The 25,623-nt window shown below is 48.0% G+C and overlaps 1 protein-coding gene across 6 annotated transcripts in view; it reads right to left on the reverse strand.

The window, feature by feature from the left end:
• Positions 1–25,623, reverse strand: part of meis2a (Meis homeobox 2a) — a 101,001-nt gene that overhangs the window by 35,253 nt on the left and 40,125 nt on the right. For 5 of the 6 annotated variants that reach the window (XM_080783511.1, XM_080783508.1, XM_080783509.1 and 2 more), the window contains one exon: positions 24,073–24,218. In XM_080783511.1, coding sequence (XP_080639637.1) covers positions 24,073–24,218 — 146 coding nt within the window. The remainder of the gene's footprint in view (positions 1–24,072; positions 24,219–25,623) is intronic. The other variant, XM_080783510.1, reaches the window with a different exon arrangement.

The raw sequence follows: 25,623 nt of genomic DNA on the forward strand, positions 1-25,623 counted from the left end.
TTGCCAGGTGCTGACATCTCCTTGGCGAGGAGTGATGCAAGCCTTTTCAGTTTCTTCCTCTTTTTGTGTGCGTGTGTACGTGTGTGTGTGTGTGTGTGTGTGTGTGTGTGTGTGTGTGTGTGGGAGGGGGGGAAGAGAGAGAGAGAGAGAGACGAGTATGTCCACGTGCCAATAAGCATGTCTGTCTTTCTATGTCCTTAAAGTACATGCCAGCGTTTGCATTTGGAGACCCTCCCCTCACACCTTAACCCTTGGTCTCATTTTCATTACATTAACTGACGTGGTCATAATCCAAACGGACTCTGACAAACAATCCAGTACTATAGAGTGAAATCCAGAGTGATAGTTTGACTCTGAGGGTGTAAAATTGACCCCTGTGGGTCAGAGTTAAACTAACAATCTGGATGTTGCTATGTATGCACACACATTCCCTCTCTCTCTCCGTCTTGTGAGAGCTTTCCTCTGTCTCTCTCTTCCCCTCTATCACTGACACGCACACGCACACACACACACACACACACACACACACACACACACACACACACACACACACACACAATGTGATCTGGAATGGATATGATATGGAGCGGAGGTGATGGGGAGGAGAGGAGAGGAGCATTAGATTGGGGAGTGGGTCATTTACATTGTATTAAGGCTTTGTTGGCCTCTCTCCGGCCCGGCCTCGGTCATCAATCGCCTATACTGTCAGCCAGGCGGAGCACACTGCAGCCCCGGTGATGAATACGGCGGCCCACGGCCCAGCGTGTACGTCCACCAACATCCCACCATAATGAATGGTTTGAACAAACAAGAAAGATGTCTCATCAAGGAGAGTAGGGATGTTAAAGCCCCTCCCCCTCGCAACAAAACCCCTGAGTAAGGAGATTTGCTTGGACCACATAGACACAACACTAAAAAAAAATCCTATTTCGCTCAGCCCTGCCATGCACCCCCTCCCCCACACCCCGCTCTCCACCTTCCCTCATTCCCTCCATCTTTCCTTCCCTCCATCAGACCGGACGCCCCCTCCCTCATCCCTGCTGACATGCACGTGCTCTAGTGCACACTCAAGTAACAAAACTGCACATGCCATGCGCACGCACGCGCACACACACACACACACACACACACACACACACACACACACACACACACACACACACACACACACACACACACACACACACACACACACACACAGTACTGTATATGTGCCTATGCATATAGCTTCCCCTCATCCCATCTTCATCTCTATCCTGCTCTTTCTCTCTCCTCTTTCTCGCCCATCCACACACCCCCACCCCCCCACCCCTTTTATGGCTGTGACTGCAGGCCACCCACACTTTACGTCGTGGCAGCTTTCCTTAAAGCCGGGGTTCTGAAATCTCAGCCACACAAAATGGAGTGTGCAGTGGCAGTGGAGGTACATGTGTACACACACACATACACACACACACACACACACACACACTCACACACTCACTGACATAAGAACTAAGGCCGGCATGGTGGGCCTGGCGGTTACAAGGCTGCAGCAGCCGTGAAATTGGAGAAAGGCTATTTAGACCTCTGAGCAACCTCTTAACGTTAATTGCCTCAGTAAAAAATATACGACTGTAAATCACTCGATGTGAAAAAAAAAACCCCATTACATGTAAAAAATAAAAAATATATATTTTAAAACGAGCGAGTGAGCGATTAATGGTTGAATAAACGTTAAACAAAATGCATTGAGTCGAGCAAGGCAAGTCATTCACTGTTCTGATGGGGCTGTTTTGGGAGTTGGCCCCTCCCTCAACCACCCACCCACACACACACACACACACACACACACACACACATGACATGGTTATTTAATGGACAAAACACAAACATGCACGGCCAGATCAAAGATGTTATTGATAAGCTCATGGCTGGCTTTGAGTTCGATCGATACGTCGAGTTACAAACACCGAGACCAATATCCTTAAAAGAGGATTGACCACAAAACGTAAAGCAGTCGGTCTATAAATAATTAGACGGCAGAAATGAGCGCCTTGGTTTTATTGTCCAGGCCAGCACTGCTCTCCGATCGAAGCAGCTCTGTTAATTATGCTGAAGCCTGTTAATGGCACAAGCGTGCACTATACCACCACGTGCACTATCCCACCACAAATGTTGTCTAATTCCAACACTCTGACCTGAAATTGCACACCCTGTCATGACCGTGCACATGTACACACACACACACACACACACACACACACACACACACACACACACACACACACAGGTGGATCATATTCTGCCAGTCATTGAGCATCGAGCTCTCTGTGTGTGTGTGTGTGTGTGTGTGTGTGTGTGTGTGTGTGTGTGTGTGTGTGTGTGTGTGTGTGTGTGTGTGTGTGTGTGTGTGTGTGTGTGTGTGTGTGTGTGTGTGTGTGTGTGTGTGTGTGTGTGTGTGTGTGTGTGTGTGTGTGTGTGTGTGTGTGTGAGTGTACGCGCAAGCACGTGCGTGCGACCAACTGCTGGCTAAATTACATGGTGTGATGTGCTCTGTGCTCAGTGACAGTGCTAGCTGTAATGGCCTCTGTGGTTGCTGAACATTACAAGCTGAGCCAGCTCCATCATCATCTCCCTACACTTCTTAACCCCCCCCCGTCGTCGTCAAGCCCCAGAGTCCATCCTTCTATTTCACTACACTCACACACAATAACCACAACCACTGCTGGGCCACTCTACGGCCATGCCACACCTCCAGCCTGCTGCCTGTGACTTTAACACGCCCATACAAAATCCACTGGAGATGGTGGTCTCTGAACACCTAATCGCTACCACCAGCGTCGCATCCCTCAGCCCAGTCATTACTACGCCGTCCCCCAGTCCCTGCAATGCTGTGCACCCCCTCCCCCCTCTCTTCTCCCATCTCCCATCCACCCACCTAGCCTCAGCCCCTTCCCTGAGCGTCCAGTGGACCCCGTTGATGAATGACATCATCAATGTGTGACATGAGTTATAGAGCCAGGCCACGAGGTCGCGGTGTCCTGCAAACCCATTCCATGTTAATGACTCCCAGGAAATCGCAGGCCATTGGCTGTTTACCCCCCCCAATGCCATGGTAACACACACACACACACACACACACACACACACACACACACACAGCAAGATTTGCTGATGTGGCGCCATTTATTGTTGTCTCCCAGGTTATTTCGAAAATATCTATCTATTAAATCTATATTTTGTAAAGGGCTGTAATAATTCCATAATGAATTTCTTCAAAGTATTGCTTATTGTGTATGGGCGATGTTTGGCTTATTGCAGGTTGGTCTTTTGTTTTACAGCAATAATTTATCCTTTATGGTTAATTTCATATACTGTATACATTTTTTAAATTGATTGGAATCTTATTTGTTTTTTAATCATAGTGACTGGGGGATGATAATAATATGAACTGCCTCAAATAAATGCAATCAACTATTGGAATGACATTTTAATATGCACTCTGCATTGAGCTGGCGTAAGATTGGCACATTTTAAATATCAACATGCCATTGTTAATAATATTACAGTTTGTCTCCTTCTGACAAACGACAATGAGATTGAATGCATATAGGCATATCCCAGAGATCAGATATGACAAACATATCCAATTTGACTTTTTGAATCTGTCACGGGTGATTACTTTGCACCCAGTAGAGCGATATCTAGCTTCTTAGCTTCAAGACATTTCTGACAGATCCCCCCCCCCATTTACAGGATGCAGCTCATCAATTCTAAGTCTGCAAATATCAAATGGGTTCCCAATTGACAGTTAATATAGAAGGGCCTAAACATTTTGACTAACGTTGTTGTCTTCAACTAAACTAGTTGGCAGAGTAAAAAACTTGTTGTTTCTTATAATTGTATGTAATGCATTTCATTATCGTGGACGTGATGTGATGGAATTCATTTTGAAATGAATGAGCAACTGTATTTGTCAGCAGATATATTAAAGGACAGTGGTGGTTTATTTAAAGTTTATGTAAAGATGTTTCTGGGCATATCTTGACAAATAAACTCCTTCAGTCAGTTGAATTAGAAATGAGGCTGTAGAAAAAACATCACATACCCTATGATCTGGGAGCTAAACCTGAGTGCATTGAATCGATTTTTTTTTTGTCGTCCAGTGTGTGCAGACTAAAAACAAAAACGTTCTTTCTTTTCCTCCCTCTCTCTCTCTCTCTCTCTCTCTCTCTCTTTGTGTGTGTATTGGGTGGGTAGAGTGGAGTGGGGGAGTCTGTGTTTGTTTTATTTTCCTGGGGACTAAGCTGCTTCCTGACAACAGCGTGAAAACAGGCAAGAATGCCATATGACTCAATGACTCAACCTTACCTTACACACACACATGCGTGTGCACGCACGCACGCACGCACGCAAAGAAACGGCACACAAACTTCAACAATCTGAATACACAGTGTTCAACACAAACACACTGCACGCCAATCTCTGATAACGGCCAACCAAAGTATGTCCATATCTACGCTTAACATAAACTGCGTTCAATACACCACTGCTCTTCTGTTTCGCTCAGACTGTGAAGCCTCCACAATAACTTTGGCAGCTCTCAGCAGACTGCACTCGCACAGTAAAATAGTGATGATTACAAATACAAGGAGGGCCGCCGGGGCCCCGGGCATCAATAATAGAGCAAAGGGCCCCCAGTCTTGTCTGTCTGGCTCTCTCTCTCTCTCGCTCACTCGCTCACACAGTCACACACACACACACACACACACACACACACACACACACACACACACACACACACACACACACTCTCTCTCTCTCCCTTTCCGACTGGCTGGTTGGTTGGCAGAGCTTCAGTACTACTAGTGCTGTTGCTGCTGCCACGGCCCCCCACACAACAATCACTGGCTGGGCTCCTGAAGCGGGTTCCTGGAGCCCGGCCAACTGCCTGTTTGCTCTACACCATTAATTTATGTTCACTGGAGATGGTGCAAGGTTCTAGAGCAGCTCTCCGGCATAACCACTCTGCTCGCCTGCCAAGCTAACTGTTTGCCCCCTGCAAAATGGGAGGGCGAGGAGGAGGAGGGAGGCAGAGGAGAGAGAGAGGCCAGGGTGGGAGAGCGGGGAGGAGGGAGCGAGTGAAGGATGAATGGAGTGAGGGAGGGAGGAAGGCAGTGTGGAAAGGAGTGGGTGAGTCCAGGGTGAGGGGGAGAGCCCTGGAGGATAATGTGAGATATAGGCATGTGATTGTACCAAAGCTCCGTGAGGCTAAATAGCAATCACTCCCACACAATCCCAATGCACCTCCAGACTCCGCTGCTGGACCAATGGGAAGAGAGAGACGTTTTAGGGGAGCATTCGCAGGCGGTATCACACATAAATGAATTCATAAGATATCAATTTTGGCTGCTCCGTGCTCATTTGGTATGTAATATAGGACTCCACAAAAGACTTCCAGACAAGGATCAACTGGTTCAACCAATACTTTTATTGGCAGCTATCGCACAAATACATTCTGTATGTGAACCAGACTGTGTGTGTGTGTGTGTGTGTGTGTGTGTGTGTGTGTGTGCATGTTGAGTTGTGTTGCTGACTTGGTCTCAGATGTGGCCCGCAGCCATAGAGATGTGCCTGTTTAATCGTCAGATCGAGTTCATGGCTTCTTTTTCCAACACACGGCTGCCCCCTCTGCTTTCAAGGGGAGGAATACGATCCCTCCATCCTTAAAGTGGGGGCCCGGTCTCTCTCTCTGTCTCTCTCCTCCTGCCATACTCTACGGGCCCCAGCGGCTATCCACCCTCCTATACTGCACACACTAACCAGTCTGGCCTCCGCTCCCCTCCACCTCTTCCACTCTCCTCATCGCTCCCTCTTTCAAAGTTTCCGCTGAAGCTTTAAGCCAGGTCCTAGAGGGCAGGAATTTGGCCTGGTTTTTCAGACCAGTCTGTTGGCTTTGTTGTGGTAACTGCCTGCTCAGGGGCACCCAGCTCTGCTCTGCACTGCAGACTCGCCTGATGTCAACATGCAGCCACACTCAAAACTTGCTCTCAGAAAAAAAGCCTTCATACCAACTCTTTTTGATAAAAACTAAGAGATAAAAACTAAGAGAAGACTACGAATTTCTTTCCTCCTATAAAAGCCATTTGAAGCATTCTACTCTTCCCTTTATTTTCCTTCCAATAACTTTCAGTGTTTAATTTGCCTAAAGTTGAATTCTAAATATGTTACTGAAATGTCACATTGTGTCTAAAAAAGAACCTGCCCTGCTCCTAGTCTCACTGCTCTGTGCTGCATGTTGCTTATTGGGAGTGTGAGGTCATTGGTGTCTAGTCTTTGCGAGGGACTTTTAGGGCCTATAAGCAGATCATTAGGGGCCTTGTACAATCACTGTGGGCCAGTGAAAGGCAAGGCCCACCCCTTTGGCCTGTACAGGAACCCCCATATCCTCACCACTTGCCCCTATAGCCAGTCATAAAGTCATTGGGAAGCCCATGCTATGGCCTGTAGGGCACGGTGAACGACCCATGCCCCTGGATAAACATCAGCCCTTCATTAATGACCTGGGCACACATTGTAAAGTAATAATGCTTTCCTAAACCAGCAAATATACAATACATGTACAGTACAGGAGGATTAGGTCCATGCTGATTTCTTTGTGGATTGATTTATCCATCTTTTAGTGCAGCTCCCCATAATGTCTCTGTTTCTCTTCGGGTGCATGACGGTGACTCGAAACCTCCTGACAACAGTCATGAGACCGGTGGATGACTTAACTACCTCTGAACAGCTGAGCGGCTCTTTACGCCCAGCTACTGTCCTTCTGCTCAGACCACACACTACCTTTCAGCACACTCCAATGAGAGCTGCATGAGGCCCATGGAGTATATAGCACTGCAAGGATGATTAGAGCACTTCCAAATAGACTGTTGATCATGTCTGTTGGGAGAAGGACTTAGCATTAGCATATAGGGTCTCTTTAAGTTTATCCTCTCCTCACCATTGTGTTCCTTTTTGGCATTGTTTAACTTCCCAAGCCTGAGTTAAGTGTGGCTGATCTTCAAACTGGAATAGGAACAGGTTAATTTAGAGAAAGAGAGAGACCAAGAGAGAGAGAGAGAGAGAGAGAGAGAGAGAGAAAGAGGGTTTGTTCCCTCTTCAAACAGAAGTAGCCTCTTGACGGCGCTACCTTTCATTTTGTATTAACTTAATGAGCATAAGTATTCAGATTCAGATACGCTTTTCTTTCTCTTCAGAAGACTCCAGATTCTCTTGAGAAAGGCCACTACATTCCAATAGCCAGCCTCGGGACACAATAATGAAAACGCAAGCACTTACGGAGGACAAACAAGAAACCCCCCGGGCCAGCTATGGAATGTCAAGACAATTTAAAAGATATTATAGGACATTTGTAATGTCACTTTCTGTTTTCAGGTCAAAAATCAAAGGCAAACACAGAGGATAACATTTGTCCATTACAGTCGAGAGGGGGGGTCCCCCCGCCCTGAAAACAGCTGCAGGGGACACTTCCTGTTTGCTAATGACACTAAATGTGTTCAAGTCAACCATGTCAAGGCCTCTCCCTTCCCTCTATGAACGGACAGCTGGGGTGGAAGGAAAGAGTTTGACTGCCCAATCTCTCTCTCTCCTTTTCTCTCGCTCGGTCGCCCACTTGACCGCATTCTCTCCAAAAAATGAAAGAAGCTCTTAACTGTGTGACAGACAGACACTAGCCGATGAGTCACCGTAGGTGTATTCACCTCAGAACACAGGTAGACTTCAGGAAAGGTCCCGTGGAACAGAGCCAGCCCATCCCCAATCAGTCACCACCCCGTCCCTACCTGTTGTGTGCCTGTGCTCTTTTACCGAGTGCCATTTTTGCCGTGCAAAAAAAAGGAAAACAAAAAAGCACATCCACCAAGCGCTCCTTTCATGTAGGGCTGTATGAGTCAAGGAGATGTCTCCCGTCATTGCTCAACACCCATAGGCCGGCCAGCTGTATACGTGCAGACTGACGAATGCCCTGAGGATCTCAGCGCCTTCTTCATGTTCTTCCGCGGGAGTGTCTACTGATGTGAGTGGAGTTAAAATGTCTTCATGAAGTGACGCTGAGAGAAGAGAAGAACAGAGCCGAGCCGAGAAGAGAGGAGCGGTATAGTAGGCTACACAGTAAAATCCTCAGAGGTGATTTATCCATTTCTAACTCGATTGCACGTGTGTAACCAAATGGATCCTTACTTGTCCATTTGGTTACATTTGTACGCACTCAGAGTTGGGATTTTACAGTGTAGTAGCTTTTAGGCTCTGCTAATAGCGGCTGCTCTTTAAGTGCATTCCCCCATCCTCCCTCTCTCTCTCTCTCTCTCTCTCTCTCTCTCTCTCTCTCTCTCCTTGTAGTGCTCTTGGGCTCAATCCTGCCCTGGGGCCGAGCTGACCTTTGACCTGGCTGGCCCGCCTGGCTACAGCCCTCTCGTTTGTTAGGGGCTTTATCCACTGACAAAGCAGGCAGGAAGTTGGCAGCCACCCAGCGGCCCCATGGGAGGATGACCATCAGCTAGATCAGCTTACCACTTATTACAGGATGGTAGGGAGTATGTGTGTGCACACACATTTGCGTGAATGTGTGCATGCATGCATGACACTGTGTGTGTGCATGTGCGCGTGCGTGTATGCGTGTGCGTATGCGTGTGTGCGTGTAGGTGTGTGTGTAGGTGCATGCTCGGACATGCGCTTGTGCAAATACTGTATATACGAGTGTGCGTGTATGAGTGCAGCAAGTGAATGCATGTCCGCTGGTGTACGTGCATGTGCGTTCTTGTGTTTGCATGCACATGTGGGTGTGCCACGAACTCGGAAAATGTGGCTGACCTTTTTTTTTTTTTTTTTTTTCTCTCGTGTCGGCGATTTTTTGCTAGCTAATGACACGCAAAAATAAGCCTGGAAGCTACAAACGTCCCCGTCTCCCAGCTAACCCGATCAGCTACGCATGTTAGCGACAATCAGGCAACCTTCCAGCCACTGGACTCGGGGGACCCCAGCACACACTTCTGACTGCCTCTCTCTCCCTATTTCTCTTTCACTCTCTCTCCCTCTTTCTCTCTCTCTATTTCTCTTTCACTCTCTCTCCCTCTTTCTCTCTCTCTATTTCTCTTTCACTCTCTCTCCCTCTTTCTCTCTCTCTATTTCTCTTTCTCTCGCTCTCTATTTCTCTCTCTCTATTTCTATTTCTCTCTCTCTATTTCTCTTTCTCTCTCTCTCTCCTCCGCCTCCTCCTCCTGCTCATCGGAGCGCTCAGAGCAGCTCACTAAAACATTATATCATAAGACACTCCAGTTTCACCCTCGCCACTCCATAAAAGTCAGGTAATTCATACTTCATTTATATACCTTCCCATTAATAAAGCTGATGAACTTTTACTCCTTAAATCTAATGGGCCATTTTGCCCTGACTGCCAGTACTCGTGTCTCTCTTGCACGCGCACATGTACGCACAGCGTCACACACACACACACACACACACACACACACACACACACACACACACACACACACACACACACACACACACACACACACACACACACACACACACACACACACACACACACACACACTCTCTCTCTCTCTCTCATGTCTACCTCACTCTACTTAATTATTGCTGTGGAGAAAGCTATATGTTAATCCACAACTAGTTACTCTGCTGTTTCATTGCCGGCATGCAGGGTTTGGGTGGAAGGAGAGACACAGCCAGAGAGAGAGACAGAGGGTTTGGGTGGAAGGAGAGACACAGCCAGAGAGAGAGACAGAGGGTTTGGGTGGAAGGAGAGACACAGCCAGAGAGAGAGACAGAGCGTTTGGGTGGAAGGAGAGACACAGCCAGAGAGAGAGACAGAGGGTTTGGGTGGAAGGAGAGACACAGCCAGAGAGAGAGACAGAGGGTTTGGGTGGAAGGAGAGACACAGCCAGAGAGAGAGACAGAGCGTTTGGGTGGAAGGAGAGACACAGCCAGAGAGAGAGACAGAGGGTTTGGGTGGAAGGAGAGACACAGCCAGAGAGAGAGACAGAGGGTTTGGGTGGAAGGAGACACAGCCAGAGAGAGACAGAGCGTTTGGGTGGAAGGAGAGACACAGCCAGAGAGAGACAGAGGGTTTGGGTGGAAGGAGAGACACAGCCAGAGAGAGACAGAGGGTTTGGGTGGAAGGAGACACAGCAAGAGAGAGACAGAGGGTTTGGGTGGAAGGAGACACAGCCAGAGAGAGACAGAGGGTTTGGGTGGAAGGAGAGACACAGCCAGAGAGAGACAGAGGGTTTGGGTGGAAGGAGAGACACAGCCAGAGAGAGACAGAGGGTTTGGGTGGAAGGAGACACAGCAAGAGAGAGACAGAGGGTTTGGGTGGAAGGAGAGACACAGCAAGAGAGAGACAGAGGGTTTGGGTGGAAGGAGAGACACAGCCAGAGAGAGACAGAGGGTTTGGGTGGAAGGAGAGACACAGCCAGAGAGAGACAGAGGGTTTGGGTGGAAGGAGAGACACAGCCAGAGAGAGACAGAGGGTTTGGGTGGAAGGAGACACAGCCAGAGAGAGACAGAGGGTTTGGGTGGAAGGAGAGACAGCCAGAGAGAGACAGAGCGTTTGGGTGGAAGAAGGAGACACAGCCAGAGAGAGACAGAGGGTTTGGGTGGAAGGAGACACAGCCAGAGAGAGACAGAGGGTTTGGGTGGAAGGAGAGACACAGCCAGAGAGAGACAGAGGGTTTGGGTGGAAGGAGACACAGCCAGAGAGAGACAGAGGGTTTGGGTGGAAGGAGACACAGCCAGAGAGAGACAGAGGGTTTGGGTGGAAGGAGACACAGCCAGAGAGAGACAGAGCGTTTGGGTGGAAGAAGACACAGCCAGAGAGAGACAGAGAGAGAGATTTCTGAGGCTTGTTGACTGACCTCTGTCACAGACACGACGAGCAGTGACATGCACACAGTATTCCGCATCGTGTGCTGTGTGGCTTTTTAACAGTTCCTCTCTTACTTCTCTCTCGTTCTCTCTCTCTACCTTTCTCTCTCTCGCCCCGAGAGTGCAACGGAGGGTCATTGACCCCTGGGCCTAACGCAAGGCATGATGGCTCCCCGGCTCGGAGGCTGTTGACAAGCGTCTGTGTTCTTTTCAACAACTCGTTGAACCCCCCCCCCCCCCCCTCACCCACCCCCACCCCTTCCCTTCTCAGGAATGTAACACAACCGCTCACTGAGGTAACCCTAGCCCCTCCCCTCACATCCCTCATTTGCAGAGAAAGAGAGAAAGAGAGCGCGCGAGAGAGAGGGAGAGAGAGAGAGAGAGAGAGAGAGAGGCCAACTGGGGGTTTAAGACAGCTGTTGTTTTTTCTTCCTGACTCTCTTGCTCTCTCTCTCTCTTTCTCTCTCTCTCTCTCTCTGTCTTTACATTGCAACTCGCCCTCTGCCTGTGGAATAATTAATGATGCAATTGAGCTGAGAAGAGCAGTCTGACCAGCAGGGGCCGTCCCCGAATGCCTGGCTGCTGCTTTCATGGCGGACCAGGAAATAGAAAGAGAGAGAGAGAGAGAGAGAGAGAGAGAGAGAGAGAGAGAGAGAGAGGGGGAAAGAGGGAGGGAGAGAGAGGGGGGGGGGGGAAGGGCGACAGACACCCACAGAGACAGATAGGCAGAGGAAGTGAGAGAGAGAGCGAGAGACATAAACCAGTCACAGACAGTGGGAGAAGGAGAGATTGTTAATAGTCTATTCCCCCAACGAGCCCTGGACCTGCGCGGGCTTCCTCCCAGTTTTCATCCCCTCTCGGCCATTCCTCCGTCCCCCATCCCCCTCTCCTCTCCTCCGTCCTGATGGCGGGATCGAGGGGCCTGACCTGTCTGGTGATTGATGGTAATGTCTCAGGAAGTCATTTTCCCCGACAGCGCCCCGCCGCCTTTCACCAGGCCCAGTGCAGAGGTGAGCCCATCACAGGGACGCCGCTCAGCCCCCCCTCCTCCCCAAACCCATCCATCCCAGAAACCCCCTTTCCCCCCGCCAAAGCTCTGTAGTTCAAACACAAGGGCAAGACAGTGACTCAAGTCAATGCAAAGAGACAAATAAATGCTGTTGTAGTCTATTGTGTGTGTGTGTGTGTGTGTGTGTGTGTGTGTGTGTGTGTGTGTGTGTGTGTGTGTGTGTGTGTGTGTGTGTGTGTGTGTGTGTGTGTGTGTGTGTGTGTGTGTGGGGGGGGGGTTGCCATTCCTTTGGGAATGGAAGGAAAGGTCCGATAAAAGATCAGAGGTGAGTTTGCCGGACAGTCAAAGGCAAAAGCATGTCGGCCATATTGTTGTTAAAACCAATATGGGACATCTTGAAGTGGATCTGTAGAGCGGCCCCTAATTCAGTGTGCTGGGGATGGTTCCCCACGACTCCATTACTGTCAGCGCTTACCACCTCCATTATGGCAATTAGGACATGGTTCCAACACTAGGAATGCTATGCTATGTGCTGGAATTGCTAACATCTGCCATGCCTCCGCTCCATGTGTTGGAGACGAGTTATCTTTGCTTAAGCACACATCTTTTTTTCTTTTTTACAGTCAAGTAAAGTCTTCTCTTAGTCTTTTCTCATCTTGTTTTTTTCTTTACCCCACTTTTCATCTGAGCACTCCACATTTATTTACTTAATTCCAGTCAAACTGTGCCTTAAAGAGATCCTCTCAGTTTGAGTCCAAATAACCTAAAATGATCCGTGACGTGTCACGCCACGTTCCCGTCTTCCGTAGGCTTCATTAGTTTTTAATATCCAGCCGAGGAAAGGAGGGGAAAATGGCGTGGAGATAATCAATGGAAAGGGACCAGTAGCCTATTAATCTCCCCCAAAGGATTGTGGGTTAATAACACGCTCTTGCATAGGCAAACGTGGCTGTGTGGCGAAACACATCTGTCTGCCTGGATGGGCTACTTAATGAAACAGCCAGCCTCTGGCTGCTGAGATGGATGTCGTTCCCCCAGTGAAAAATGAGTCTCCCCCTCTCTCTCTCTCTCTCAGGCAGAGGCACAGATGATAGGGCTCCATTCAATTCACCGGAGACCTGACTGTGTCCCCGCGTGAGAGCAGCTTTAACAATGTGGGTGCAAGGCAGGACAGGCAACGCATGGCCACCAGAGCACGGCCTCGCCAAGATCATATCGGAGACTCCTAATACGAACAAGAGACTTGACTGATCTGGGAACGAAAGAGCGGGGCAGCACAGAGAGAGAAAAGGGGAAGAGGAGTAGTACAGTAGAGAGATAACGACGTAGAAAGAGAGGGGGGGGGGGGTACTGATAATGCTGAACCACCTGGGATTGATAAGCAAACTGTGTGTGTGTGTGTGTGTGTGTGTGTGTGTGTGTGTGTTTTGTGACAGTGTGTGAGATGACCCCTGGTCAGGGAGTCCTGTAACAGGAGCTCACCTCCGGTTCTGCGAGCCCTTCTCTCGCTGCGCTAAACAGCCACCTGAAGACAGGATTAGCCATTGTGACACGGCCCCAGAGGTAACCGAGATACACCTCCGGGGACAGACATGAAACGCACACTGTCACGTGTTGCAGGGACGCGGCCAGGTGAGGAGAGGTAGAGAGAGGTTGGAACAGAGCGAGAGTGAGAGAGAGAGAGAGGGGTGAAAAGGCTGGGGAGGAGGAGAAGACAAGGAGGAGACAGGTGCAAACAGGACACCTATAAGAGGATACAGTTGTAATGTAGAGCCGCGCCGAGGTGACGGTGTCGCCGCTCTTTGCTGTCGTCTAGTGAAAACAACAGCACAGCCCAGGACCCCAACTGCTGCCTTGGGGTGGCCGAGATTTGTGCCTGTATGGAAATGAATGCCTGCTTGCAGCAGGTTGAGGATTCACCCCACTGACACTGTGTATATTTGTGCATGTGTTTGCGAGTGTTTGTGTGTGCGTGCGCGTGTGTAGCCCTGCACGTTGGCACACATGAGTGCGCGTGCTGTACTGTGACGAATGAGCGGCACTTAATTTGCGACTGATTATGCGGGCTGCGGGTCCCCTAAACCCCTTTGAACTTGTAATTGCCGCTGTTTTCAATAATGAACATTAAGAGGGATTCAGAAATGTGTGGCTAATTGCAGGTTTGCCCCCTGCTTCTTATTTATTTTTAATTCTCCATTTTTCCTCCGTCTTCGCGCGGCATGAGGAGGCGGAGCCGAATGAGTTGTGGTAAGAGGAGGAGGAGAGCCCGAGAGGGAGGCTGACGTTTTGGAGGCAGCATGCGCGGCAGTCGTCGCGCCAGCTCCCCCTTTATCTAAATAATTGTACAAGCTGGTTTATGGGGTTTAGAGAGGCGCTTTTTGTGTGAGTCGCTGTAGCCCCGGGGATATACGGGGACTGGCTTTCCCCTCGATCAATATTCACACAGATTCACATCTGGAGCCAAGGCCTGCTCTGCTTAGATTTGGATTTATTTCTTTATTTCTTTTTGATTTCTTTTTTTCCTTATTTTTCTACAGTTCCCTTCTTACCCTTTTTTCTATTTCTTATCAGTGAGCGGTGCAAGCTTCTTTTTTTTTTTCTTCATACAAGCGGCTGCTCTCTATCGGAGACGCTCGTCTGTAGCACCTCCCTATACACGATCTTAGAAGATGTTGGCCGCCAAAGAAATCCAGAGCTCTGTAGTTGAACTGGGTCTGCTGGCCTGTATGAATAACAGACACAGATAGTACAACACATGGTGCAATTCATGTGAGGCAGTGCTAGTCATAGAAGTGCATTGTGGGTAAATTCTGGAGGTGAAGGCTCGGAGGGTCCACTGAGGCCATTGAGTCGGGGGAAGGATACACGCAACAAATTGACCTGCTCGGCTTCACTCTTTGATGTGGACCGCTGCACTCCTAGAGAGAGAGAGTAGTCCATATGCCCAGGAAGGGAAGACGAGAGAATATATTGATGAAAACAAGTAGAGAGGACGAAAGCGAGGAGAGTGAGGTGAGAACAAGAGACATGTATAGCTCCCAGTTATAAGGACCCTGCTGTGAAGGGATCCCACCGCCTTGCCCCCGGACTATAAGCACTGAGTAAAACAAAAGCATACGTTTGAGAGGAGCTGAACAAAATGGCAAGAGTGGGATTTGGTACAGTCAGGGTCCCGCATGATGACAAGCCAAAATGTTGAAGCACGGGCCCTGTTTTTGATTTCTGGTCCATGCTTCGATCCCTCACAACCTTTTTCCCTTTTTACTTCCTCCTCCCTCCTTTTATCTTGGTTTGCTGCTTCCAAGCTTATGCTGTTGTCTTCCCCCCCCCCCCCGCACCTTCACTCTCTGGGTGTGAGTGAGATGAATATCAAACCAGGAATAGAGCAGCTTGGAGGCCTGCAGCAGCAGAATCTCATTGGCCTCCATGGTCACCAGGATGCAGCAGCCACTGCTCCGCTACATCATAGCCTATGGGGGGGGGGGGGGGGGGGGGGGGGGGGTGCACACGCACGCGCGCATCTGAAATCCAAATCCCCCTCCTGTAATACATTTTGTTTTGAGTAAGATAACCTCAAAAGTGCAGAAACAGGGGAATGCTGAGGAATCAGCTGCCGTCGTAATAATCCTGTTTTTTCCACTGGGGGCGAGTGCAGTATCCTAGACAGGCCAATCTACTCCCTTGGCACACATGACATCATCGAGCCCCATTTCCCCAAGTGTCAGCAAAGCCTGGTCCAGGCCAATGGATCCATGTTATGGCTACAGTAGTCCTGGGTTGGGTTGGGCTGGGTTGGGAGGGGGGGGGGGGGGGGTTAGTTAGGGTGGCTGGCTGCTGTGTTCTCACTGGAGCATTGGACCCTAAAGAAGTCTCCACAGCTGTGTGTGTGTCCCTGGCGAAAGTCTCTCCACGTGCAGTTGTGAGTTTATAAATCTGACTGCCCTTCTCTGTTTGCCTTCCGCTCCGGTCAGGGCATGTGCAGTCACCTCTACAAGGGGCCGCTTGGCCTCACGCTGGGCTCCTGCAGCCTCCGTGAGGAGACGCTCTCAACTCACTGTGTTCCTCTAAATCACGGCTTTTCAACCCTTTTCATATAAGGTCCATTCTTTATGCAGCTCCATGGACCACCATTTGAGCCTCTCAGACCCAAAATGTACAATATTTTGTTATGGTTGGATAAGATCTTGTCCACAATTTCATGCTGTATTGATGTTGGTACCATAGGAGAGATAACAGGCAAACTTTGATTTAAAAAAACCTGATTATTTTACATTATCTAATTGTGTAGATCTTTTGTACTGCAGATGTTTAACAATAATTTAACTCTTGAGAGTGTAAAATGAAAGCAAATGGACCCATAAGGGTCCATTTGGTTTCACTTTCACATTTGGTTTCAATTCACGCTCTCAAGAGTTACCAACAGTTAATGATGGAGAGTTACTGACTCTCCATCATTTAGCTGAGGACACCTGGAACCACTGCTCTACATACAGTATATGGTGCTTATTGCACATATTTTAAGTTGTTGTTGTTGTTGTAGTCTTATTGGAGAACATGTTGGTTGCCTTTTTTTTGCTTTTTGGCAAGCACTGTGGAGTTTCACGTGGCTTAATCACCTCCAAACAGTGTGTGAACGTGTTGTAAACAGCCCCTTAGCGAAAGCACTCATTTCTGCTACTTCATTAAACAACCTGCGTTGAACAGCAGGCATGGAAATTAACAGGGAGGGAGGGGAGATGGGAGGGTTCCAGCACCAGGGGGAGGAGAGAGGTGGTTAATAAAAACAGGTATCCCTGCATTCCCATAATGCATTGCTGATCTCTGGGATAAACAAAAGCTTCGTGGAAATGAATAACTATAGAAACAACGAGCATCAGCTCAAAGGATTGATGAATTCAGATGAGTTCCTTTGAATTTTTCTCTTCAGTGCCTTGCATATCCACGTGCACATGTGCACACACATACAGTGCTGTATATAAACTGTAATGCGCGCAGGCAAAATGTGGCATGCTTTATAATGTCAATGAATGCCACACAGGGTTGGCCCGGCTTTGAAGTGGGACTATGACTGATCTGGATTAGGGGGCAAAGTGTAAAGGTCTGATGGCGGAGCATGAAACGACTCACGGCCATTACATTCTAATGCTTTGCTAAACCGCTAGAACAGTTAGCGTCCATGCCAAGGAGCACTGTAAATACGGCTTTGTCAATCACAGGGCATGCGATACACTAACACCAGTGGGAATTACTGTAGAATGATTCTAGTGTGAGACGCCAAAGGTTGATGTTGCTTGTCGTATAAGTATACAGCCGGCAAGAGAAGTGGGAGTTACTGGATCCTGCCTTCTAAACTTTCAGCCCTGTGTTTTTTTTCCCCCTTTCTCTTTTCTATTCTCCTCATCTATGAAAAACCCTATTGTTGTTAATGCAAAGGTGATTATGCGTAAGCCCACGAGGGAAAGTCAAAGAACATAACTCGGGCATTTATTTCTTAAGCACCTTTGGTTGTGTATGTTTTATTTTCCCATCCGTTTCTGTCACCTCTCCCGAGCTCTTTCTACGGGATCCATCCACGCTGTGGCAGCCCCAATGAGGTTGCCAGGCTGGGGACGAACAGATGGCAGACTAAGGTGACTTGTGTCTCTGTTTTCCAGGGTCGCTGAGCAGCCAGAACTACAACACAGCATCAGACAATAGCACAGCACTAGACCCCGCCAACACCCCCCCATGACTTCACTCACAGCCAAGCTAAATATCAACGGCTCTCAAAATGTATTGTCATTACATTAACTTCTGTTTTGTAAACACCCGACATGCACACGCAAAGCAATAAGTATTAAAAAAAAAAAAAAAAAAGAGAGAAAGAACGAAGGTGTGGAATTTTCTCTCTCTCACACACACACACACACACACACACACACACACACACACACACACTTGGGCAGTGGCAGTGAACCGAACTGTCGCCTGGGTTGCCACGGGTGACTGGAGAGCTGACTTCTGGGCTCCGAGGCAAACGAGCACATGACAGATTAGTGTGTGGGCCTCCTCCAGACCTCCACCTCTGTGACCCTTAGGAGAGCCCCCACCCCTTCCCTCTTTACTCCTCCTAACCCCCTGCTTTTACCCCTGAACCCCCTCTGCCTTTCCACACTCTTACACTCCTCCCTCTCCTTATCCAACCTCACAAAACAACCTATAAGGAAGGACCCTCGTCAGCCAGAAGCACCGCTGAGACTCGCCGTCGTGTTTTCCTTCACAATAAAGCAAAATGTCCTGAAATTATAACCTTGCGTTCTGTAACGGTACAGTTTTGACAGTTTTTTAACGGGAGTGTGAGTTAACCTAAATCTGAGAACCTTAACAGAGTAATTACACTATATCACAGAGCAAGAAGAGCCAACTAAACAAAGTGTGGTTAAAAAATAGAATAAAATCCTCATATCCAACGCGTACCGGAAAAATAATGTAGGCGGCGGCAAATATGGAATAAACAGCACTCAGCGGTTGTGTAAAAGGAGCAAGACGTTGTGTATTTCAAAACTGTTTGCAGATGTGTGTCTCCACCAGTTAAATGCTGCTTGTACTGGGAACAACACATGTGGATTAGAAGGACCGGAGGAGCTTAAACAAAACTGGGGATACTACAGGGCTATATGTTTAGTCTACTCAAACAACATGCCCTCTCTTTTGGAGGGATGGACTTGTGCACTTGTTTATCGTATGGGACAAACATCCGTTGCCAGGGTTTGGCCTAGCCCAGCACCCATGTCTTGTGAATGACCCCAGCCGGCTCTTTTTATGTGTTTCTATAAAAGGGCGGTCGAGGGAGCAGCTCTCATTGCAGGGCTCGACCTGACGATGACACCCTGTTGTCATGGAGACTAATGCTATGTTGGACCGAGATTGGAGGTTGTGTTGGGGTGGGGGGGCGAACCACTGTCCCCAGCGTATTCTAAACTAATGATGTTTGTGACACAATGAATGCACTCGCATCCTCACAAAGTGTGACGTGTGGTGTCTCTGTCATTAACCCCTGAATTAACAGGGTTCATATGGCCACTGCGGCATCCATTCTGTATCGTTGCCAAGTGTTACTATTGACGGGGATGTTTGTGCAACCAATTTAGCTCTACTTGCAATGATTTTCAATGGGCAACGTACGGGCATTCCTATCCCTGCTGAATGAGATGTTCACATTACCCATGAGTAACTCCCTACACTCTGGCTTAACTGAAAATAGTCAACAGCCACGGTCAACGGTCAGTTATGCTCTTCAACATAAATGGCAATGGCATGCTTATCCTAATACCTAAACGTATAAAGAATAAAGAGTGAAACGGTTATAAGGCTTGGTTCCAAGGTCCGAGGACCTCCAAAATGGATGGGGGATATATCACTTCCCTTTCAGGGAGCCCAGGGGAGCAATACACCTGGATTAGCAGCTTAACAGCATTTCCCCAAACACCCAGGCCAAAGGCTGGCCCAGCACACAACCTGAGATGCTTGATGCCTGAGAGTGCTACCTACTTACTGATCTGACTGACCCCCCCCCCCACACACACACACACACACACACACACACACACACACACACACACACACACACACACGTGCACAAACTCTCTTTGGAGCTGGCTTGCTCCTGAGGTCCCCCTATTTATTTTCATAGGTGTTTGAGGGTTTACACTAGTCAAAAGACAAGGCCAGGGCCAGGAGTGGTATCTTTGTATCTGAGTGCTTCCTGTTTTCATTGCAGGGCCGACCCTTGTCTTTACAGGGCCAAGCGAGGGCTAGCGGGGGGGAGGCTGCGAAGGAAGAGCAGGGGAGGAGGGGGCGCGCCAAAAGGCTAATTGAGAGATCTCTGAGTTTGTCTTTGCCAATGAAAGGGCATCACCTTTTAACTACAATAAGAAAACCTCTCACACCATCTCTTTGTCTGTCTCTGTCTTGTCTATCTTTTTCAGCCAGCACAACCCTCTTTTCTACTCTTATCTAATGCTCCGTCTATCTATCCGTGTGCGCCTCTCTCTCTTTCTCTATCTCTCTCTCTCTCTCTCTCTCTCTCTCTCTCTCTCTCTCTCTCTCTCTCTCTGTCCCTCTCCATTCTATGCCTCCCTCACTTTTGAAGTGCAGTAGAACATGTTACCCCTAACAGAGAAGTTTACCTTTCTGATAACATAATCTCCCTGTAGTATTGAAAAGCTTATACCAACAGTCTGGGATTTCCCTTCCCCTAATGTGACTGGAAGACATCCAGAAACTCATGGAAAGGGAGGGCGAGTCACAGAACAGATTGAGAGAGAGGGAGAGAGAGTGGGGCGGATAGACGGGGACAGAGGGCATGGAAAGAGGGTGGGTGGTGGTAGATGCTCTCTGACCCTGCTCTGCCAGCGAACACCAGCTGATCTGTCCAGCCGTTTGCCAATTACATTTGGGGCATTTAAGGTTGCAAACCCGCATGCTCCCTGATGCAAGTGGGTATAGGCTCCACATGAATGGAGCCAGGCTTATCGCAGTGCCTTCGTAGATTTAATGTGTATTCATTACATATTATGTGATCTCCTTTTAGTTCACAAGACAGTGCGGTCCTCCAGGATGACAGAAAGTTGGCCGGCAGGGTCGGTCGCGGGGGATCATCGGGCCGAGGGCAAGTGCCAATTGAGATGAGGCTATTTTCCATACGTGATTGTTATGAAGAAAGCCATCCTGCTATTTCTCCCAGGAGAGTGTGAGGTCAGGGTGAGCCCAGGGGAGGTGGGAGGGAAGAGGGGGGGGGGGGGGGGGGTTGCGCGATTTTGTTATACTGAATCCAAAAGCCAACAATCGCTACTGTTGGCCTGTGTTGTTTTTCTGTGTGTGAAAGTGGGGCGGGGGGGTCCCCAGCTTTTGAGCCTTTCAGAATAGGTGACAATGGCTGGATGTTGAGAACATATGTAGAGAGACCCCTGTGGTTCATGGAAGAGGAGCTCCATGCTGGCCCCCGCCGTTTGAGAGAAATACAAGGCCGCTCTTTTCACTCCTCACCCCTCAGTTAATGAATGCATGAAGGGTAGAATGCCACTATAGGGCCTTTCAGGGGCCAAAGTCCCCACCAATTCACCCTTGCACAAATGCATCCAGCAATGGAAAATACAAAATTGCTTAACAAATTAAAATAAAGGAGAATGGCTAATGGCCGTGCGTACGTGTGTGCGTGCGTGTGCGCGTGTGTAGGAGAGGGAAAGAGAGTGTGCATCTATGCCTGGGTGGGGGTATTGGATAGAGAGAATTGAAGGGGGATAATTCAATTAGTCGTCTTCCTCAGTAGAGAAATGAATGCAGGTTAGGAGGACGGGATTATTACTTGTACAAGACTGGCCAGGGCTTTTCACAAAAGAGACAAAGATTAGAGGGAACATCTACGAGCCGGAGAGGTGATAAAGAGCTCTAGTTTTTTCTGAATTAACCAACGCCATTTAAAATCTCCCCTGTGCCCAACTTATTGCATCCGCCACTCCACACACACACACACACACACACACACACACACACACACACACGCACATGCACGGCACATGCACGGCATACCCACGCACACACTCACATTTTTCTCTTTTCGAGCCTTTCAATTGAATTTTAAAACAAAACACTTCCAAAAGCTCCCTGTGTGCGTCACCGCTCTCTCTCTCTCTTTGGAGCAGCAGAGAGCTATAGCCATGCGTGCGAGGGGTTGGGTGAGGGACAGGAATTCCTCGAGTCACCAGCAAAGATGCCTAATGAACACCCAGCGAAGCACGAGGCTCCTATGAACATAGAAGATAGAAGTGTGTTGATGTGTTTTCATACCGGTACTAGGTGTACAACGAGAGTAAACCAAGTCGGGTCACTTAAAGGAGGCATCTGTTTCCTCCTTTCCTTGCCCATTATTTTTCTCCTCTTTACACATAAACCACACAGTCTAATCCAAGCTCAGGGTAGAGGGAAAAAAATAACTAGAAAGAAGAAGAGGAAGACGGGGGGAAAAAAATAATCTTTCTTTGAAAAAGAAGAGAGAAAAAAGGGGAACAGAGTTTCTCTCTAAGACTGCCTCCCTCCACCTCTGAACGAGGGCCTGTTTTGCAAGGTTTGGCAAGAGATTGAGAAAGAGAGAGAGAGTGAGAGAAATCTCCAGCCAGGGAGAGATGGAGCTGTGAACAGCTGTGAAGTCATTTTGATAATGATGAGGATAATAAGCGTGCGGCCCAGCGCAGTGGAGCTGCTAAGGCCTGCAAAGGCTCAGGGCTTTGCTGTTGCAGCTTCACTGCTTCTGAATAGATAAAAGTGATTAAAGCACTCCTGATTATCCCTGACCAATATGTAATGGATTTACAGCCCTCGCAATTAGGCCGTATTTGCTGGCCACTCATTACTTGGGCTTTGGGGTTAGGTAATCAGGGTACGGGGGGCCAGGGAGCAGCCACTGCGATGGAGTGGGGGGCTGCACTTGGGGCACCTGACCCGCTTAAGAAAGTGGATCATCCCCGAGGCTAAAGCCTGATTTGTACTTGGTTGTGCATCGTGTCGCTCATGGAAAATAGCCGACATACAAGCTCACAATGTGTCACACTACAACGCCTTGGGAGCTTCCACATCTATTATTTTTGAAGCAGCGCGCAACTAAGTATACAATTTACAATTACAATTCAGGCATTTAGCAGAAGCTCTTAATCCAAAGCCACTTACAGTAAGCAACAACAACACATGGTAATACATCAAATACAAGCTAAAGAACCTAACATCCGTCTATAACAGTAGAATATCTATAATACAGTATATAAAATATATAAAAAGTATAAATCAGGCATACAAACATACAAATGCACACACTCTCTCTTTTTCTGTCTCGCTCTACCTCTACCTCTCCACCCCTCCCCTCCCCCCTGTGTCACCCCTCCTTCCCTGGGACAGGCCTGGCAGACACGTGCTCAGACAGCAGCTTGTGTGTCCTGGCCTGGCCACCTCCTTCTGAAACCTGACCTGCCCGGCAAAATCAATACAGCCCAATGTTCTGATAATGTCCTGACATTAGAGAGGGTGGAGTGTACATGTCCCCCATCCCCCTCTGCTTTGTAAGACAGATATTGGTGCACGTACATACACACACACACGCGCACGCACACACACACACACGCACGCACGCACGCACGCACACACACAGAGACGAGAGCAGCCTGATTCCTTGTTTGAATTCATGTGGCCTTTTGAATATTTCATCACAGACATTGTAGCGTCACCGTGCTTAGTGAAGTGACTGAGCCATTGTCAGATGTTGTCTGACTGAGCTGTTTGGCAAACAAACAACCTCCTCTCGGTGAGGGAGAGGAAAGAATCTTAGCACGCACGCTCTCAGCCCCGAACATGAGGCGGAAACTTGTGAAGTCGAATCCATGCGAAAATCTTGGAAATGATCATTGACAAGGCAGAACACAGAAAGCCACGTGCACCCGGCAACATGTGTTGACCGCAGTTCTACAACATTAAAGATAGACGCAAGCTATGCGATCACTTTAAAGTTGGTACGCTACGCAAATAAATACAGTTTTTCTTTATCTGCCATGTGTCAGAGACACTAAGGAAAACCTTGCCTTGAACTCAAACCTGCACGCAAGCCCACACAAACATTCACTCACACATAATCATCCCTCAATAAACATCACCCTTACACTGCCCTTACGTCACAAAAACATTCCTTTCTAGGCCAAATAAACAGTGCAACTCATATTGATGCTAGATGTCATAGAGTGTTTGACAGACGCACCTCTTTTCCCATGCAGAGCTGTGCTGAGCAGAGTAAACTGTCTGCACTGATTAGGTTGACCTGGTCAGCTGTGTCCCTCTGACAGGTGGTTGACAGGCGAGCATCACAGCACTGCCATCACTCACCCACTCACTGATGACTATTTGACAGGTGCACACACACAGCGCGCACAAGTGTGTGTGTGTGTGTGTGTGTGTGTGTGTGTGTGTGTGTGTGTGTGTGTGTGTGCGCGTGTGCACATGCGTGCGTGCGTGTGTCAGTATATTTCCTTTTTAATATTTGGGGTGGACTCGAGCCATGTAGAGTTTCTTAAGTCTTATCCTATGACGCTCCTGCAACACACTGTTGCGGTGCTTACCGTGAGATGCTGGAATAGCCACGCCCTCATGATGTTGGTGGCCACCTTGGGGAAGATGCCGCGCTTTTTCTGCCTCTTCTTATCTTTGTCTGGGTCATCGTCGTCTCCCGTGCCTGGCGATGCCACGCTGTTGTCTAAGCCATCTCCTGGACAGAAACCAAAGCCGGGGTCAAATAACAGCCAGCGTCGCACACCAAACACTCACAACAAGTGGTGGAAAAGGTACTCAAAAGTATCAATGCTGCCCTACAGAAATTATCCGTTACAAGTAAAATCCCGGAATAGAAGTAGAAGTACAAAAACCTAAAAAGTACAGTACTTAAGTAAATGTACTTTCCACCACAAAAACAAAGATGCATTGTGACATAACTTTGTGGCCTCCCAGTCCAGTCTGTGGCTCTAGAATGTAAATTGCATAATATGAACGGAATCGCAGGAATCATAAGGCGATGTTCAGTGGCGAAGCATTTTTGTACAGGCTGGTGGTGTGTGGTGATGGTCTACTCTACACCTCAGTTTAGCCAGATGGAAATAACCATATTTATACTTCACCAATAACAACAAACATTTTTCACCAGAACAATGTTGGTGAAACTTAGATTTCCCATAGAAAATGTCTTGCATGAATAGATTGTCAACTATGACCCAACGTACTTCATGAGTTTCACTTTTACTTCACATGGCATTTATAACAATTCAGGATTTCATAGCCAAAGGTAGTTCTGTTTTGCGACGTTATAAATGTACATAATGGAATGGAATTGGTCTACTTTTGTATGTCCAGACATGTATACACTTGTTACACTACACACATACATACATACACACACCGCATTGTCCCAAATATAAGACGACTCTGATTACTGATTGATTGAATGTCAACTAGTTTAGTCTCCGATTATAATACGGCCCCGTTTTATAGGATATTTCCATTGAAAAAAAGGAAAAAACCCATAATTTTATATTCAGGCCAATAGGGTACTATAGATACGTATACAACATACATACATGCATGCATACATACATACATACACACACGATACACGGACCAGTGGACAGCGGAAACTCATGGAGCACAGATTTTTACAAAAAAGCCCCCCTTTTAAATACTACACACATACATACATACATACATACATATCTACATACACACATTTCAGAAGTTTTAGCAGTTTTTAAGGACCCACTTTTAGGCCAGTGCACCAGAGCAAGCTCTTGCCTTTTTTTAAACCCTACCCATTTCAACCAAATACATACATACATACATACATACATACATACATACAGTCAACACACGATAAAGCACAACCAATGCACACAAAGCCAGCGCCGAACCCAATGAAAGATGGATACACAGGTAGATAAGCTCCGTGAACTAGAATTCAAAAGCACCACACTGAAAGGTAGCGGGCCTAGAGTACTCTGATAGAGCAGAGCCAAGGTAGTGTGGTGAAGTTTATGGAGGTAGGGGGATTTAGAGGGCCTTAGACAAAGGCCCGTACAGAGGGAGAGGGGTTTACACAGAGGCCTAGCTGAGTTGTTCTATACCCC

Source organism: Protomyctophum bolini (assembly GCF_963924005.1).
Source record: "Protomyctophum bolini genome assembly, chromosome: 15".
Taxonomy (NCBI): Eukaryota; Metazoa; Chordata; class Actinopteri; order Myctophiformes; family Myctophidae; genus Protomyctophum; species Protomyctophum bolini.